Source organism: Haliotis rubra, unplaced genomic scaffold (assembly GCF_003918875.1).
Source record: "Haliotis rubra isolate DU_JTF1 unplaced genomic scaffold, ASM391887v1 Scf14, whole genome shotgun sequence".
NCBI lineage: Eukaryota > Metazoa > Mollusca > Gastropoda > Lepetellida > Haliotidae > Haliotis > Haliotis rubra.
The window spans coordinates 1,759,506-1,779,610 of record NW_025765336.1 but is presented as its reverse complement, the minus strand read 5'-3'; the positions used below and the strand labels follow the sequence as shown (position 1 = coordinate 1,779,610).

The following is a 20,105-nucleotide window of genomic DNA, read 5'->3' as shown; positions in this document are numbered from 1 at the left end:
ACACTTGGCCTTCATTTCATACCAAATGAACACACCTGAACAATGTACTGCAGTCCCAAATGTGTCATGATGCCAATTATATTTTACGTAAGCTTCAATTGCGTTATTTGACCAATGTAACATTGATGTCACAAAATATACACCTGCTGTACTGAAATGAATGAACAGAACAGAAAAAACATCATAAGAAAAATACCTTCACATGCATTGGTCCAAAACATTCACCGTCCATCAAGTCGAAAAGAGCGTTATTAGAAGTTGCAGACTTACTGGTTTCAAGTCCGACATCCTGAGTATCATATTGGACATTGTCACATCGAAGTAGAATTACTTACTCATGCTCACGTATTTCACTAAAGTAGTACACGTCTAAGATACACATCACATAAAACATAAAACGGATATGCAGAGACATTCTCTTCCCACAGAGGTTACTTGTCATATCTTCCTACGAACCTCTGTTCTAATACGGCCCTTTCATGGTGCGAGTGTTCAGGATTCGTGATTGGTTGCAATCAGATTTAGTTGTGCAATCAGCGACGTTGTTTCAAAAGTGATCATTCGCAAGGCCTCGGTAATTTCCGTATGCTTCGGGAAAACTAGAACCTCTTCCCCTGCGCGATGCGCAAACGTTTCTTCTAGACAGAACTCAATCATGTAATGGCGGATCAATGGCATCTCCATCACCCTCGTTGACAACGGACAAGCTAGCCATTAAATGTCTTGTGTGTCACATCGACACAATTCCCTGCTGATGAGGGACATTTGTGGCCCCACATTTGTTTGTATTAGTCAAGCTGGATCTAAGTCGACGTAACACAGTTCTGATTGGATAAAAAGAAGGGAGATAATTCGTGTTGTGACTTTTTGCCGCTAGGGGATTTTACAAGAACCGGGAGATATGGCCGTATTAGAACAGAGGTTCGTAGGAAGATATGACAAGTAACCTCTGAGGGAAGAGGATGATGCAGAGACGTACATACTGAAATGCTGTTCAGAATGGTGTTAAATCCACCTCACTCATTCACTTTAACTATTGTATAACATGCAGTACCCAAATGTATACTTTTGATTTTCTCTAAATTGCATTCTCATTATTTATTAAACCAACTTCTGTGTAGCCATTTGTTTTGCAGCTATACCTATACTGTCTATAATGACTGAGTGAGTGAGTTTAGCTTTCAATTCTAATCCGGCTCTTCACGGGTTACTCTCTCAATAACCACAAACTGCAAGAGTGTGGAACAGTATAAATGTGTGTTTATAGTGCATCATGTTGTACCGTGCGTACATAGGTAGTACATTTTGCATACTCCTGAAAACAAGTTAAAGAACATGTCAGATTATCTACAGTAATGAAGAATGTGGTGTTCTTCAACTTTCCCATTGTTTGAAGGATACATTGTACCTTTAATGCACTTTTATAGGGTTGGTGACAGTAAAAGACTAAGCACATCTCTGACATCTCTGCAGCGTGTGCAAGGTTTGCTTTCACAGTCCTTGAAGAGTTTGCGTGGCCTGCCCTGGTTGCACTTGCCTGTACACAGTCCGCCAAAACAACAGCTGTTTGAGTAGCCAGTGATCGACCATGCGAACAATGTGTCCGACCCATCGAAGCTGGTTCTCAGTATCATGGTTTCGATGCTGATGGACTCCGCTCAGTCAATAACTTCGAGATTCGAACTCGGTCCTGCCATGGAATGTTCAGGATGGACCTCAGGCTGCGCATGTGGAACCGCTCCAGTTGTTTGGGGTGTCATCTGTACAGGGTCCATGACCCACACCCGTAGAGGAGTCCCTCTATGTATTTAAAAACAAACAAAAAGTAACAAAGAACATTTAGGTTCATATTCTTAATTCTTAAAAAATATCTTGTCTTAATATACTTCTACACCTAGAATGAACTGTGCTTTTACTCTTTGTTGGTTCAAAAAGCGACAAAAAAAGAGAGAAAACAACACGAGATTATGATTCCAAGTGTATCATAAGCGTTTATGTTTATGTGTTTATGAATTTTCATAAAATATTGGTGGTTAATTTGTTCGAAATAAGGTCACCGTATACATCCCCACCCTAAACCTGACGCAAATACTTGCACAGGCAAGGCAATTATTTACCTACAAAACTGGATCATATGGTACAAGTGAAACAAAGGAACTGAAGTGGACATCATTTTTGTTTCTGATGCGTTTGGAAATGTTATCCACATATCGGTCATAAAACGTTTTTAAACCTTACTTAGGCCTTGCGTGATGTAGGCTTGATTAAATAACTTTTCAGAAAGACAATTCTATTCCAATAATATTTCATCCGTTTCACGTTTCACTCCAGAAATCACAGTTAAACCAGCGAGTAATTAGATAATCTAGTCCAGTCTTCCGAGGTTAAGCAGTAAAGCACTGGCTATTTACTGGAAGCCTCTCATGAGACAAATGGAACCAACCAGCCGACGTACCACTGAATATTCATCATATCGAACAGGTAGCTGTGATCTGGTTGTTGTATGGTCAGCACACTGCTCCCCTGCAACTCAACAGTGTCAGTATGGATATACTGCTGCTGCTGCTAGTCTTGGTGTTTTGGATAGTTCATGTAACAAGTAAGAAGTTTCTATGCTTATACGGGTTTTATGTTGTATTGGTTTCTATGTTTTATGTGATTTAAAATGCAACTTTAAATTTCTTCACCAAAATATGTCGTAATGTTCGTGTGACTTTATATTCTTGCGTACTCGGGGAGTTTGGATGTTTTGGTTGGTTTTTGACTTGCTTAATTGGGTGCGTGAGTTTAGTTTTACGCCGCATTCAGCAATCTTCCAGCTATATGGCGGCTGTCTGAAACTAATCGAGTCTGGACCAGAAAAGAGCATGAGCATCGATCAAGGCAATTGGGATGCAATGACATGTCTCAACCCAGTCAGCGAGCCTGACCACCCGATCCCTATCAGTCACCTCTTACGACAAGCATGGTTACTGAAGACCAATTGTAACCCGGACCTTCACGGGTATGGTAATCAACAGAACACGTTGGCGTGTTGTATTGTAGAGCATCACTTGCTTCTACTAGAGATGGGTACTCGCATTGCAAATACGGTACTCTAATCTCCAGTATATGGCATTTCATATCAGGTCTTTGTCATGTCGCGTAGGTTCGAACAGTGATTAGTAAGACGGTATAACATGTCATTGCTCATCACTCGCGTTATTGTTACTGAACACGCCTCTCCAACCATCTTGGAAACCAGTCGGACCCTTTCGCTAAATTCCAGGAAAAGCTAATGGGTACTTCTAAAATGGAATGGATTTTCCGATTCGAAATTATGTACTGAACTAGTAGACGTGTGCTCTATTACGTGTACAATTATTTTAAATTGAAAGTGTATCAGTTTATTAAAGTTTTTGATCAGTAAAAGCACAGAATGTGTTTGAATTAAAGATTAATAGAAAACTCGATTTCCTATGAAATTTAACTATGAAGTAAAATGGGACAATTATTTCGGATTACCCACATGGTCACGTGACTAGTAATTTGCTACATGTTCACTGGTCATTGCGGAAGGAGTATTGTGCGACCTTTGCAGAACCATGGAGCACAGGTAAATTGTAGAGTACTTAGGGTTGCGCAACAAAGAGAAAATGACCAGTCTTTCCATATGCGAGCGAAGCGACTTTGCTTGCTTCGCTCGCTTATGGAAAGACTGGTCATTTTTTCTTTGTTGCGCAACCCTATTTGCGCTACAATTTGCCTGTGCATGGAGGAACATCACCCGTGTCCACGAGAGAACTGAAACAGTAAAATAATGGTGTTTAAGACACAGGGGAACAGGTTCCAATATCGGTTTCGAATACCATCAGGCCCTGGAGCTGTATAAGATTGGACTATTAGATAACACTTTTCAGGCAATCTGATGAGATGCAACGACCCAAACGACAAACGACCCAGTTATTTTTTTCATACATTGGAGTGATTGTAGTCACGGACCCTTGTTGCCTCAAGGTTACAGTCGCCGGGAACAGACCACAGCTGTTCCAAAACCTTTCATTGGCATCCATGGGAGGCCGTTTATCATGTTCACCATCACCTTTTGTTTTGAGTTGCCTGTAAAATATATTTTCATTATTTCTAAAGAATTTATTTTGTTTATGGATTTTCCCATTTTTCTTTCTTTCAGTCCAAACCTTTAATTTTGCCTTAAGGTCATCGACAATTTGGAGAAGTACCTTTTCTTTCTTGATTTAAATTTTCTCCAAACCGACTTTTGCCTTTTAGACATGGGGTTCCCTGACGATCTTATTTTAAGGCACAGTTCAATCCAGGAAATGTTTCTTCTAGTTTCATTTAGTTTTACTAGAAACCGTTTTTTCTTTGGTCTTTATTATTAATATTATGACAATGATTTGTTTTAAATCTTTTATTCATCCACTGGCATATATATGTACAAAAAGCAAATGTAGTCCTCATTAATACAGTGGCAACAATTGTACGTATTCCGATAGCAATAGTACTAAGATGCGTCAAGTATGTTCACTAAAGATATCAATTTTCTTTAGAAGCAGTTAAGGTCTGGGATTTTTGGCAATATAATTCTCAATGTTGAAAAGGTCTTTAGTGATTTTAGGTTTTCAAAAGCAAATCTTGTTTAATGCATGGAATATGAATGTTTTTTTAGTAATGAGAATGATATGATTCGTACGAATTTGTGTGCTTGGAATGCCTTTGAGTACATACTGGTTAAATATTGCTTCAAACCTTTTTCCAGAGATTATTGACACAGTGACAATCAACATATACATCTAAAATATCCTCATCGTCTACCTTGCAGAAACTACAAGTCTTTTTTATCCACAAGCATCATTCGAAGCAATTCATGCTTTGTGTAAATAATTCTGTGAATAAATCTATCCACTGGAAATCCAAAAGCTTTGTGTCTTTTGTACATTTTTTTACAAGTTAGTAAAACCTACGTTCCAGTCAATATGAAAAGATAATACGCTCTGCCATTTTAAACACACTGGCAAAGTTGTTTTTCTGTAGTGGTCATGTCATAGTAAAATCTAGAACCTTTCACATCTAATTTATAGTAAGATTTTCTGGGGTTTTTTTATTCATTTGTTTGATGATGTCTCTCTATGCTTTTGGTATGTTTAAAACTATTCTATTATATTCAAAAATTGTCCGGTCCAGTTCAAGGGCATTATTTTTCAAAATTCATGAAGCCATCATCATTGCAAATAGCTCCAATTGAATTCCTGAACCAGCTATCAACACAAAGATCAGAGTAATGAAATTGGTGATTAAGCCGTAATGGTTCACAAAGAATGTCCTCTGTATCAAGATTTGTTTTATGGATTTTATAATATTCTGACCAGATATTGAGAACATCTTACCAGAAAGGATTTTTTATTTAAGAAATACACTTCGCTCTACCACCATGTATAGTGTAATAAAACACACTTTTGCCCTGAACTATTATAGTTAAAGCACGAGGACGCTTGAGTGTTTTAACGTTATAATAGTTCAGGGCGAAAGTGTGCTTTATTACACTATACATGGTGGAAGATAGAACTGTATTTCTTTTCTAAGATGCCAAATTTAATACTTTCTAAAGATAATTACGATTAATCTAAGGCAGAAAACAAACGACGGTGTCGGTGACCTAAATTAAGAATCCTCGCACAGGGCTAACTGGCGCGCTGTTCTATTGATGTGTCTGCCCCCCTACGTTAAGACGAACGTTACCAGAAAAAAACAAATGATAACAGTTTGATGACGGTTTACGTTCGGATTAAATATCTTCTCTGAATTATTTTAATTACATCTGTCATTAACGTAAACCATATGGGGCAATATGAACGTTGCATTTCTACTACCAGCGTAAGTTTAGATCAGTACATCCAGAGGAAGTTGAGTAGTCAAGCGACATTCCACAATTGCATTGTGGGAATGTAAACATTACGAACTTTACCGTGTCGCTGAAAACTTTTGAGTCGAAATGACACATTTTAACCGTCGTAAAACATAAACGTATTGTTTCCACCAGTGATGTTAGCTGCGTGAAGCAACAGCAAACCAAGAAACTGGATGCAACGGTGTAGTTTACTGTAGGAGGCCGTACGAGGCGATGACAACTGACATGCATCGTGACGTCGCTTACATTGTGACGTAATGTAAAATGGTTCGATTACGAGGGGGCACACTAGAATGGCGCAGTGACGGGAAAACGTCATTCAATTGTTACGTCATCAAAAAAACTATACCTTTATTGTCTGATAATGTATTTATTTTTCGATTGTTCTAACCGCTAGGCATCTTAGAAATGAATGTGTTCAGCAAAGTTTGCCTCCAATATAAAAATAGTTTATAGGTATGCTGCTTAGGCCAATATGAGTGTTTTTCCGAATATATTAATTCAAGTGTGAAAGCTTTAAAGCATTGATAAAGTTGTTAATATCAATTATTCTAAGTCCTGCCTGCTCGTGTTTTCTTACTATGTTTTCCCTCTTTATTTTATCCCTCTTGTCATTCCAAATCAAATTAAAGAATACCTTATTCGGATCATCTATACATGATTTGGAAGGATTGAGGAGGGCAATAAAAATATGTACTAAGGTAGAAAGAGCAAGTGTTTTAATGACCGTAATTTTACCAATATGAGTAAAGCTTCTTTACACACGGCAAGAATTTTGTTAATATTCTCCAGTCTTTTCCTTGTATTGATAACCAAGAGGTTTTCCACCAGAGGTTTTCCAGTTGAGCATTAAGTTTATTCCTAATACTTCAAAGTCTCCTACATGCCAATCTAGTTTCATATCTGTACAAAGTGTAACACTACTGTCTGCCATTGCAACTATCCACAAAGATTTGGTCTTATCAATGTTCATTTTGAGGTCTGAAATTTTATAGAAATCGTTAAGAGTATTAATAGCAGCCATTAAGCTATTGCCACTTCCATCTAAAACAGGTGGGTGTAATCTCCATACTGACCTAGTTTGTTTTCAATACCATTAAGTGGGATACCGTTAATTTCAAGATTTTTGCGAATCATATTTCCTAATATTTCAGCCATAAAAAGAAATAAGTAAGGTGAGAGAGGATCACCTTGTCGACAGCCCCTTTCATGTTGTATTACACACGGGTGGAATTTGAATAAGTATTTTCATCCATGTTATCATCTTGGATCCAAAGCCAACCTTATCCAACAACCGTATGATAAAGCTCTTTGATACAGTATCGAAGGCTTTTTCGAAACCGATTAAGAGTAATAGACCAGGTTCGTTAGATAATTTAGCTTCAAAAGAACATCATATAGTTGCCTTGTGTTTTCACTTATATTTCTCACGGAAATTAATCCTGCTTGATCATCATGAATGAGTTAGTCAAGAGTTTATTTTAAATTACTAGAAATGCAAGTACTGAAAACTTCATAAAGGGAATTGAGTAAAGTAATAGGTCTCCGATTCTTTAAGTATACTCTATTTCAATTTGATTTAGGTATAAAAGTTGTCTGTATTAGAATACAGTATCTTATAAAATTTCATTTGTTCATTCAACATCTGTTTATCAGAGATCGACTGTGCCCTCAACGGGGGTTATAACCTATGTTTTATATCTACCTTCGTTTCAATAGTAGGCTATTTATTCTTTTAACATCGGAAGGGATGGTGTAAATCCAGCTGGGGTCCATACAGGCATCAACAGTACTGTACGTCCTCATGGTCCCTACTATGGTGATCTGCCTTCAGTTGCTGACGATGTGTAGACTTTTATATATTGTATTGTTTTCTGTAGTAATACATTTTATTATAACAGGCTGCTTTTAAACCATATCTATGATACGCTGATGTTTTTACTGTCCTTGGAGGACAGGTTTTTATGGTATAGATTTATTTGGGTGTAGTGTGTAGTTTGTTTTCGTCACGGTATGGCTGAAATGTTGCCGATGTGACGTTAAATATTAACTCACCTAGTCATTGACATTCCTTGACATCCATAATACACCTCGAGCGTTTTAGCCAATACGTTTGTCGAAGATCTGATCTTGCACAATAAAGGTGAAATGGCCGGTTCCTTTCCACTTCTTTACCCACCTTAACCAGATACAAGGACGACATGGGACATGACTTTGCGTCTTTAAAATCTGCAGCTCCAGTCTTTGGTGTCTACAACTCGTAATGTTTGAGGTAGAATCGAACCTGCGTTTTCTCAGAATATTTCAAAGAATGCCATGTGTTTCTTGCACAAAATGTGTTTGTAAAGTAACATTTCCAAATTTGACGAATCGGTGGCAAAAATGATATCCAATTTTTTAAACTTTTGATTTGCAAAAGTGATCCTGCGTTCTTTTTCAGTGAACGATTAACTTGCCTTTGCAAGCGTTAAAGCATATTCTAGAAAGTAGTAATTATGTTTAAAACCCAAACGTTAGACTTCCAAAACTATAGCAATTGGGTCAAGTATAGTTGCGTGAACTGTCTTCTCTACTTTTCAGATTCTCAACTGGTAATATTTTCAACACCAACAACTCATACCTACCACTCGCTGTTTGATCATAATGTTAAACGAAGACACCACAACTCCCTCACGTTTAAGGTGAAAGCCTGCAGGGATGCCCATGTAGCCTTGCAGACACATTACCAGAATTCAACCCTCCAGATGTACGAAATCGTCCTGGGTGGCTGGAGCAACACCAAGTCAGTGATCAGGCGATGTGCCCAGTGTGATCCAGTAACGCTTTACCATGGAGCCGTGGTGTCCTGTTCTCAGTACAGACAATTCTGGACGAGCTGGGTTGATGGAACAATTAAGGCAGGAAAGGGTGAGACAGTTGGTCAAGACACGATCCTTTCTTACACAGATCCCAGTCCACATACCATCAACTACTTTGCTGCTGCTACTGGATTTGGTTCGTCTGGGGAGTGGATGTTTGGTAAGATTAATACAACTGAGATAAACTTCTAAAGTGAACTAAATACGACCTCATTGAGTCCCTCTGCAGTTTGATACTAGTAGAATTGGTTCAGGGTCATCGTGGAGCCCACATGCTTCAAAGATGTGTTATTCTTTGGACGTTTAACTCTGCAATTTCCAGCTATATGATAGCGATCCGTATATAATTGGTCTGGACCAAAGAATTCAGTCATTGACACCATGAGCACCAAGTCAGCAACCGTGACCACCTGATCTCGTTAGGCGCCTCTAACGACAAACATGAGTTGCTGGTAAATAATTCTAAACTGGATCTTCACGTGTCAGCTTTTAAGGTAACAGTTTCACAGAATATTATATATGACAACTGTCGGGGTTTAACTGTGGTCACATGTATTTCTCTTTCTGCTGTCATATTAGTGACAATTAAATGACACCATGTTCTGATGACAATAACGCAATTCATTTAAGAAATACAGTTCGCTCTACCACCATGTATACTGTAACAAAGCACACTTTCACCCTGAACTATTATAGTTAAAGCACGAGAACGTTTGAGTGTTTTAACGTTATAATAGTTCAGGGCGAAAGTGTGCTTTATTACACTATACATGGTGGAAGATAGAACTGTATTTCTTTTCTAAGATGCCAAATTTAATACTTTCTAAGGATAATTACGATTAATCTAAGGCAAAACACAAACGACGGTGTCGGTGACCTAAATTAAGAATCCTCGCACAGGGCTAACTGGCGCGCTGTTCTATTGACGTGTCTGTCCCCCTACGTTAAGACGAACCTTACCAGAAAAACAAATGCTAAGCTGTTTGATTACGTTCGGGTAAAATATCTTCTCTAAATTATTTTAATTACATATGCGCTTAAGGTAAACCATATGGGGCAATATGAACGTCACATTTCTACCAACGTAAGTTAAGATCAGTACATCCAGATGAAGCTGAGAAGTCAAGCGACATTCCACGATTGCATTGTGGGAATGTAAACATTGCGAACTTTACCGTGTCGGTGAAAACTTGTGAGCCGAATTGAGACATTTTAACCGTTGGAAAACATAAACGTAATGTTTCCACCAGTGATGTTAGCTGCGTGAAGCAACAGCAAACCAAGAAACGGGATGCAACGGTGTAGTTTTCTGTAGGAGGCTGTACGAGCCGATGACAACTGACATGCATCGTGACGTCGCTTACATTGTGACGCAATGCAAAATTGTTCGATTACGAGGGGGCAGACTAGAATGGCGCAGTGACGCCAATGCATTGTGACGTATTGCAAAAAGTGCACATCGTCTGATAAAGTACTGTCGGCACCTTTGATCTTTCACCGAAGCATCTCAGAATAATAAGAGGGTAAACATATCCGGGTTCAAATTTTAATACGATGCCCTAGGGCAATATATCACTTTACGAGGAAATGTTCCATGTCAAGCCTCGATTTCAAAGGGAGCTACTTTTTTCATTCATGAAATATTACTATGCTTTTCTACGTTCATTCACAGATGGGCATTTCGGAGATGTAGAAAGTGTAATCCAACCGATTGGGATATTTCATGTGTATAATGTTCCAACGGATACAGAGGGTGATATTTCTTTACATTCACTGCCCTTGTTTGAATATTCCAACTTGCGCCTGGCATTCTGACTGGTACTGTCTTCTGTAGACTTTGCGCTACGTTCTAAAGCTGCTATTTCAAAACAAACTTCTTGTTTATGGAAGGTTAAACGTTGTGAATTACATATTTATGACTGAAACATATTTTTCTGTTGTTATTTAAACTCAAGGTTGACAAATAACTGTCGCTGAAAATGTGCACTTGTTTCATATGCGCGTACGGTAACTGTCGGTAAGTGGTGCTAAGGTCTTCGCCCAATTACGTTGATATTTTCTTCCGCCGCCATTACAGGTGATGCTGCCTTATATCACTCGTGCTAAATGTCCGTATTTCCCGTGCTCTCGCTCTGGAATTGCTAACATTCCGGCATTCGTGACGTAAACATAGTATGACACGCAGACTCCTATAATATCCTCTATGTGTTTTTGTTGTAGATATCTGTGAGTCTACTCTGCAGTTTAAGTTCCTCCAGAACAACTCAACGTATGACGGAGGCACCACTACTGATTCCAAGACAGTTCAGTCCAGAATACATTGCTCGATCACCTGTTTCTCCAACATCTGGTGTCGGGGATTCAGTCATGAGTTGTCCACGAACACCTGCAACATGTTCGATGATATTCCAGCAAAGACAGCCCTCAACTCTGCCACGGGATGGACTACATGTATTGTTTTCCAGTGATTATTTCTTTCAAATGTTGTTTTGCATATTCGTACTATGTTCACAAACCTCTACACCCAAAACGGTGAACTTTAAGTGGGAAACGAAATAAAACCAACACCTGGTGTCATCTCTTCTTTTCAGTGGGGCGATGGGGTAGCCTAGTCGTTAAAGCGTTGGCTCGTCACGCCGAAGACCCGGGTTCGATTCCCCACATGGGCACAATGTGTTAAGCCCATTTCTGGTGTCCCCCGCCGTGATATTGCTGGAATATTGCTAAAAGCGGCGTAAAACTAAACTCAGTCAGTCTTTTCAGTGATCCATTCAGTTGATGTAAATCGTTGTTTCGTCCTTTATGCCAATTGGAAACAATGCCGACAGAAAGTCGAGACTGGTTATTTTCCGGCATTGACGTTTTGCGTCAATTTCCTGTGATGATTAGTGTCAAGAACAAGACTTCATCAAGACCTCATTTCCGTATAAGTGCGTTTTGGATTACGTTCTGTCCCGTGTCGATTTCTTAACTGAAACAAATGCAAATTCAGTGTGAAGCCAACACATAACAAATGTGTAACAGCTCACGCCGAGAAAACACGACTCGTTGTGGGGTGTGAATCATTTATTCGAGAGGAAGAAAACAGCGCGCACAGTTAACACACTAGATAACTTGGAAAGTATACTAGGCACATAAAGAAACTGTGCATACAAAAATTTAAAATCTAAATTTATCAAACCTGTGTAGACACATAAGGATTTAATCTCAGAGATTAGTGACATGTATCCAACATGCATGCACGTGCCACGTTCCGTGACGTCAGTGGGTTCGTCCTTGAGACGTGCAATACGTTGTTGCACGTGCATTCCGGGAAAGAGAAACAGAGCAAATGAATGCCACACAATACTGTCACTTTGGAAAGCTCAACCCCTGCCCTTCCGATCGTTCAACAAATTAAACGGCTATTGAAACGCATAGCATGCCAAGGCTCACGTCTGCACAACGTCATGAGGCCATTGGGATGGTCCGTGGGGGAATGTCTCAACGACAAGTGGCTGCACATTTCCACTGCCACCGGAACACCATTTCTGCACTGGTGAGACGCTACCAGAACACAAATGACGTCATCGATCGGCCACGTTCTGAACGTCCACGTGTAACAACGCCAAGACAGGACAGATGGATAAGGGTGACCCATCTTCGCAACAGGTTTCAGACTGCAGTGATGACTGCCCGAACCATCACAGGACTTCGCCGTTTCCACCCCAACACAGTTCGACAACGTTTACGTCATCACGGGATCAGACCACGACGTCCCGCCATACGGCCTATCCTGACACAACGTCATCGACAAACTCGCCGAATGCGGTACCGAAATCATGTCCGCAGGCCCTTGTTTTGGTGGAGAAATGTTGTTTTTACAGATGAGTCCAGGTTTAACATTTCCCATAGTGATGGACGTCAACGTGCCTATAGACGCGTGGGAGAACGTTATGCACAGGCCTGTGTCTTGGAGAGGAATCGCTTTGGTGGTGGTGGTTCCGTGATGACTTGGGGTTGAATAACAGCACGCCAAGAACTCCTTTGGTGATTGTTCAGGGCAACATAACTGGTGTGGGCTACAGGGATCCGATTCTTCGACCTGTGGCAATTCCGTTTCTGCAACGTAATGGCCCTGGGTTAACATTCCAACAGGACAATACCCGCCCTCATACGGCAAGGGTTGCTATGGATTTCTTGCAACACCACAACGTTGACTTACTGCCCTGGCCTGCAAATTCACCGGATCTCTCCCCGATAGAGCATGTTTGGGACGAGATGGATCGACGTCTACGCCGTCTTCCTCATCCGCCAGATAACGTCCTTGACCTTGCAACAGAACTTGAGAGAATCTGGCGTCACATCCCACAAGCCTTCCTTGCACGTTTGATAGGCTCTATGCGTCGTCGATGCACTGCTATTCTCAATGTCGATGTTGGACATACCCGTTATTGAGCTTGTGACATGGTCGTTTGACCCCTGTCCCGCTTGTGGACTCGTGACGTCATTGTGATTGACTTTTCAGTTGAAATTCTCCCGACTTGTTATGGTCTCATGATCCCTCCATTAAAGTTTATATGTACCTTTGACATTGTTATCGTACTTATTAACTGGGATAATATTTTGACAATGCACATTTTCTTTATGTGGCTAGTATATTTGAGAGAATTAAATAATAGAATATAACATTAGGTGTGAATATTTTACAGCCTGAACCGGTGAAGCTAAGCATAACGTTTACATTATTAAAACGCTAATATTAAAGAATGTTTTAATAGACGTCTTTAGCCTAGAACAGCAAGTTAAAGACTTTATAACCTGACAACTTTATAAAGAATTTGTACAACCAAACATAAACTAACCTTGTGACAACTCTGGCTTGGCCTCACATGTTCGGCTCTCAGAACGCAATGACGACCACAAGACACTACGAGGTATCATCTTATTGAAACAGATGATCCAATCAGTCAATCAAAATCCTCAATATTATCACAAAGATTCCCACCAACATGAAATGCACGTGAAATGCATGTTCATCAACCATGCCTTACCAGACAACAGGCAAAGAGAATATCATGAATATTATTACCCACAAAACTGTACAACACAAAAAAAGGTTTGGTTTTTTTTCATAGCTTTTTATTGACTTTAAAATAAAACAAACAATATATAAATGACGTGAAAACGTCACTGTTACATATACCAATCAGCAAAAACAAATGGTGTACAATTATCATTTGTGTTACAAACTTAATTAGGCTTACAAATAAATACAAATTAGTGAAAAAGTAATGGCAATACACAATTTTTGTGGCCGCAGAAATATTCGTTGCAATTGCAAAGGTTGAAAAAATAAATTCTTCTATTCTTCGCTAAAAGATCAAGGCGCCGACAGTACTTTATCAGGCGATAAAATACACATTTATTGACGTTCTACGCCATTTTAATCTGCCCCCTCGTAATCAAACGTACCTTTGGTAAGCGACGTCACGATGCATAGCAGTTGTCATTGCCGGGTACAGTTTTCTGCAGTACAACTAACTCAGTAGCACCACGTTTCTTGGTTTGCAGTTGCTTCAGTCGGCTACGACAAGATAATATGTGTCGACATTTCAATTTCGCTGACAAGACCAATGTCCAAAGAAATGCGATTGTCACGTGACTCTTCATCTTCTATTCTAAACTTCGTTGGAAGTAGAGATGTGACGTCTATGTGCCCCATATGGCTAATAATCTCAAATTCAATTAGGATATTAAAGAGAAGAATTAAACCCGAAAGTAAACCATCTTGTTTTCTTGGTAACGAGCGTCTTAATGCAGGCTGCAGACTTGGCACGGCATTTAACCCTGAACGCATAACCAACTTAACTCCATGACAATCCGAATACCGATCGAAGGATTTCTTTGGTGTATGATCATGAAAGAACGATAACTCTACTTGTATTTAATTCCGCAGTATTAAAGAACTCGAAGGTTTTTGCTTTTAGAATATATTAACCTGTTCATGATCTTCTTTCATGAATAGGCAATTAAAGTAACAACAGATTCACAAAATACGTTTGAAATAATGTTAAACTGAAGAATTCACGGATAGCCCAAACATGATTTAGTTTACCAGTTGTCTGAACTCTTATGTATAACTGCTGCTATACACCTGGTGAAATATAAAATGAATACGCTGAAAAAATATGAAAGACCCCAGGAAACGTCAGACTGAAATATCCCCAGTGAAGTGAAATGTTAGCACAGTGTGTAAGATTAAAGTTGATTACCTATACATGTATATGAATAAATTGTTTTGAAACCCGTAGCTATTTTTTAATTCTGTTCGATTCTATTTAATTCTGATTAGTTTTGGGTTTTTTTGCACAAATCCATGGAGAGGGGGACGAGTCTTCTTGGAGGTTACGAAAGGGGCGAGTGTTGACGAAACGGGTAGAGCAGGCAGTGCAATAAATAACACAAGTTCACATCATAAGTTACATCGGCGGTTTTTCAGCAGTGTTGTAACGGAGGGCAATGTTGACGATAAAAATAATTTTAATGTCACAGAAATTGTAACCAGTATATCAGAACACTACACTCCCCACTCGCCGAAAAAGAAAAGAAAACCAACAACCCCAACCTACTTTACCGACATGGCATCCCAGGATATATTCCATCCCTCAAATGTTCTTATGTTTCAAGTAAGACGCCTACAGAAATATATCGCCGACAGCCTTTTATTTCTCTATCTTTCCATCAGAAGGCTGCTTCTCCACTGTCTGATATAGGGAGTTGTACGTGCTACCCGTATTTGGCTCACCACCAAAAGCACGGGCTTCTACACCTGTGACGTATGACAATTTGAATTCACATTCAATTGTCATCCGTCAGCCATCACACATGTATGGCTGACACAACATCTTCCTAATGTTGTATTTCATTCACAGGTAAGCACCCTCTCTATATCCTTTCTCTATTTCATAGTGCTAAATATCTAATTATTATCAGTTAAGTATTTTAAGTTAGTAAACATATTGTTACCGATCGCGCATAAAGTAAACATATCTATCGCGTATCACTTACTAACTTAAGCACAAGCACGTAAGACAGTGTGTGAAAGTATAATTATATTATATTTTATAAACCTTTTATTATCAACACCAACTGTATATATTTTTAGCAATAATATGATGCATCAGCTTTATGTGACGTCATCATGTAAACAATCAACATTATTCAATTGCTATCATAATTATAACGTATGCCACTGTGCTATTTGATTATCAATTGAATAATTAATATGCCTGATTGATTGACATTCAATTGTCATCCGTCAGCCATCACACATGTATGGCTGACACAACATCTTCCTAATGTTGTATTTCATTCACAGGCAATAAACAAGATGTTTCACACGAACGAGGGTCTCCGTCCATTATTTTGTCTGCTTGGCAAGACTCAGGCCTGAACCCGCGACAAATTGGCGCCCGAACAGGGACGGAGTCAATCAGCCTCGTCAAGGACAGTGACAACGACTTCGTCGGCATGACCTATATCATCAACATGACCTACATCGTCAGCAACATCGTCATGGTTCACTGTCTACACATCTTGTCAACCAACTGAGGTACTACATATGAACTCCTCACTCACATCGTTCACGGAGCAACACATCGTGAAACAGGTTTTTGACTTGCAATACCGTAAATACTGTGATGAGCTCGTGTTATGAACTTGTGTGAATTTACATACATAAAGTTCTGCATAACGAACCAACTGCGATAACTGTTATCAACTGATCAAGTGGTAACTGTTCATCTGTGAATATCTGCGATTATCTGTGATGGACATCTTTTGACATTTATCATCAGAGACTTTCATATACTTCATAGACATTTCACATTGTTTCACCTATTTACATTGCATTTATACATTGAATTCTTATGACATTTTGTCTTTGTATTTCTGTGTACACTTGCTGTGATAATATTGATTGTGCAATAATATATTTATTCATCATGATCAAAATATCATATCATGCACAGCTTATGCTACTGTGAAGCAACTTAGTTCAGCTTAGTTAGTTTAATATTGGCTTGGCTGGTTTAAGTCAACTTAGTTTAGCTTAGTTAGTTTAATATTAGCTTAGCTGGTTTAGGTCAACTTAGTTTAGCTTAGTTAGTTTAATATTAGCTTAGCTGGTTTAAGTCAACTTAGTTTAGTTTAGTTTAGTTTAGTTTAGTTTTTAGTTAGCTGAGGTGGTTTAAGTTAGCTTAGTTAGTTCCCTATAACAAGTTGGCGTCTGTAAAAACGACGAAGTATTCTTAGTGTTATATTACTAGTGCAATATTGTTTCTTTACATTATGATTGTGTGAGCGCGTCCGTCACATACACTTGCACTAACAGGTCATCGCACTCGCGTCAGTTATCTCGTTGTTCACCGCGTTCGCGTTTGTAGGCACTTTGTATAACCTTAAACTTGTAGCTTTATCAAAACTTAGGGTCTTCATTCTTCTCTCTGTCCTATAGGTCTATCCTCGCCTGTCCTATTGGCGATTACCTCCCTTTGCTTCCATTCCAGCTGAAGTTGTTTTGTTCTTTCTGGGATTGTTTGCGTTGCTTCATCAGTAATTTTATTACTCTTGTTGTGCCCTTGGTGTCTATTTATTAGGTTCACTTTCGGTTGACAGCTAGGGGTTTATATTTTTGCATTCTCTGGTGTTTACATTTCTGTACCCATTTTTGGTACACTACCGTATTACCTCTTGTAAACATCAGTTGCAACTTACACTTGCATTTTCACTTTATGTGAACACATGTGTTAGTATTGCATACGCACATTGTACATATATCACTCATAGTACCGTTACCATGGCACAAGGAGGTGAAGATTGGGAAGTGAGATCGGAAGTGATCTCAGAAGAGGATGAAGCTAGGATGTTGTCATACCTACAGAAGACTGGGAAATACAACATACAACCTACTTCTTTTACTTCTACACCACACATCAAACCCAAGCCACATTCTTCTTCATTTAACCCTCGCACTCCTAGTTTTCCTTCTTATGTCCCTACACCAAACTCCTTCGCCATTCCAAATCAGCTCTACCCTCCTCAACCTTGGCCTGTATACCAGCAACCACCTCGCATATCCTTGTTTTCAGGTGAAGATCCAATTCCAAAGGGAGAGACTACGTTCGAGAATTGGAAGTTCGAAGTCCGTTGCCTTATGAAGGATGAGAGTCTGCCTTCTTCAACACTCACTCAAGCAGTCCGGAAATCGCTCAGAGGAGACGCTGCTCGTCTACTTGTATCCCTCGGGGAGTATGCCACCATCACAGACATCGTGCAACGTTTGGAAGGACCCTATGGCACCATTGTCACAGCGGAATCCCTACTTCAGGAATTTCACCAGACCTTACAGCAGGAACGGGAATCGGTAGCATCATGGGCGATACGATTGGGAGGACTTGCTTCAACGTTCATTGGACAGAGGAGCCTACATGGATAGTCGCGGAAGGAATGCCATGCTCAGGAATAGATTCTGGACTGGACTGAGGAATCCACACTTGAAGGATGCCACACGACATGCCTTCTATTCAACAATGGATTTCGAAACCTTGCTACAGACAGTCAGGCTCATCGAACAGGAGCTCTCCAACACTCAACCTGTTAGATCCCGGCCGCCACGTAGCACCCATCAGCCACAACAGACTCTTGGATTCTCACAGCCACTGGAAGGATCTACCACTTCTTCCCCCCACAGATATCTCAGAGCAACTCACTTCCATCACCAAGAGACTGGAGAAGTTGGAGACAGCTCACCGGAAACCAACGTCTGATAACCAGATGCTACAACAGATTCTCGACCGGTTAACAGTGTTGGAATCCCAGAAGGAGAATCCACCTAGACAAGTCCCTCTGCAACCATCACGGTCTCGAGGCAGAGGCAGGGGAGGAAGAGGAAGAGGCACTGGCAGAGGAAGAGGAAATGAAGCTTTAAACTGATTCAGCCTACTTCAGCGGGGCATGCAGAGGCTGAAGACTTTACTAGCCCCTCAAGTGACCTACACCAAAGGATGATAGGCAAGGCGAATGAGGCATCAGTTAACATCGAAGAGTTGGATTGTGAAGCTTTGATTGATCCTGGATCCATGGTCTCCACTGTATCGGAAGGATATCACAAGTCAAGTCTAAGTCACCTCCCGTTGAAGGCACTCACTGACTTTGAAGTGGAAGTAATGGCAGCAGGTGATAACATCCTTCCCTACACCGGATACATAGAGGCTAACATCTACATCCCTTTTATCAACAAGAACTTCACACTACCACTACTTGTAACTGGTGACACGGAGTACAACAGAAGAGTCCCTTTGGTAATCGGCACCAACCTTATAGATCAGGTAGAAGCTTACTTGGAACCAGTCAACAGCAGCATCCCTCCTTCATGGGTTACAGCTCTCCGGTCCCAAGCCTCTAATGGAATCATCGGTCAAGTAAGATCCACAAATAAGTCCCCTATTAATGTTCAGCCAAACCAGATGATGACTGTTTATGGACTTGTTCGACATCAACCCGGAAGAACAACAGCAGTTACCGAGCACTTCGACTTGGATTCTGATCTACAGACAGGACTTTCGGTATGCCCAAGACTTGTAGATGTTGGAAAACATGGTAACTCTTCAAGGATTCCTGTTCGAATCTGCAACCTCTCAGCAAGAACCATCACCATACCAGCCAAGACAAGACTCTGCAAGTTACATGAGGTCCGTGTACTTAGCCAAGTACCTATTGATGCCTTACCACTGAAGACCCAGACACATGCAGAACCGACTCCAGCTCCAACAGTTAGCATCGACCTTTCCAACAGTTGTCTAACAGATGCACAAAAGGACCAGGCCATGACTTTGCTTCAGAAATGGGATTGCATCATGTCGAAGAACATCTTAGACTTAGGACACACCACTGCAGTTCAACATGAGATTAATCTCACTGATGACACCCCATTTAAGGACCCTCATCGTCGCATACCACCTGGAATGTTTGAGGAAGTGAGGGAGCATCTTCATGAAATGTTAGCCTGTGGAGCCATACGGGGAGTCGCATAGCCCTTTCTCATCCAACGTGGTGCTTGTACGGAAGAAAGACAAGACTCTGAGGTTCTGTTTAGATTTTCGCCGGATTAATCAGCGGACCATTAAAGACGCCTATTCCATCCCTCGGATTGATGAGACACTGGATTGCCTCTCAGGAGCATCTTTGTTTTCAAAGCTGGATTTGCGCTCGGGATATTGGCAGGTGGAGATGAAAGAAGAAGACAAGAAGAAAACAGCATTTTCAGTCGGCCCACTTGGATTCTACGAGTGTAACAG

The 20,105-nt window shown here is 40.2% G+C and overlaps 1 protein-coding gene across 1 annotated transcript; it reads left to right on the top strand.

Annotated features, from left to right (window-relative positions):
- Positions 1-8,652: 8,652 nt before the first annotated feature.
- On the top strand, positions 8,653-16,359 carry LOC124268783. The gene is made up of 3 exons (XM_046703806.1): positions 8,653-8,926; positions 10,987-11,217; positions 16,127-16,359. The coding sequence occupies exons 1-3, from the start codon at positions 8,653-8,655 to the stop codon at positions 16,357-16,359; spliced, it is 738 nt and encodes a 245-aa protein (XP_046559762.1).
- The last annotated feature ends 3,746 nt before the right edge of the window (positions 16,360-20,105 follow it).

Bases quoted from the DNA above. Each gene is read 5' to 3' on its own strand.
- LOC124268783 (XM_046703806.1), top strand. From the start codon at position 8,653: ATGTACGAAATCGTCCTGGGTGGCTGGAGCAACACCAAGTCAGTGATC. The intron at 8,927-10,986 runs GTAAGATTAATA...TTTTTGTTGTAG, and splicing joins GTCTGGGGAGTGGATGTTTG to ATATCTGTGAGTCTACTCTG. The intron at 11,218-16,126 runs GTATTGTTTTCC...TTTCATTCACAG, and splicing joins TGCCACGGGATGGACTACAT to GCAATAAACAAGATGTTTCA.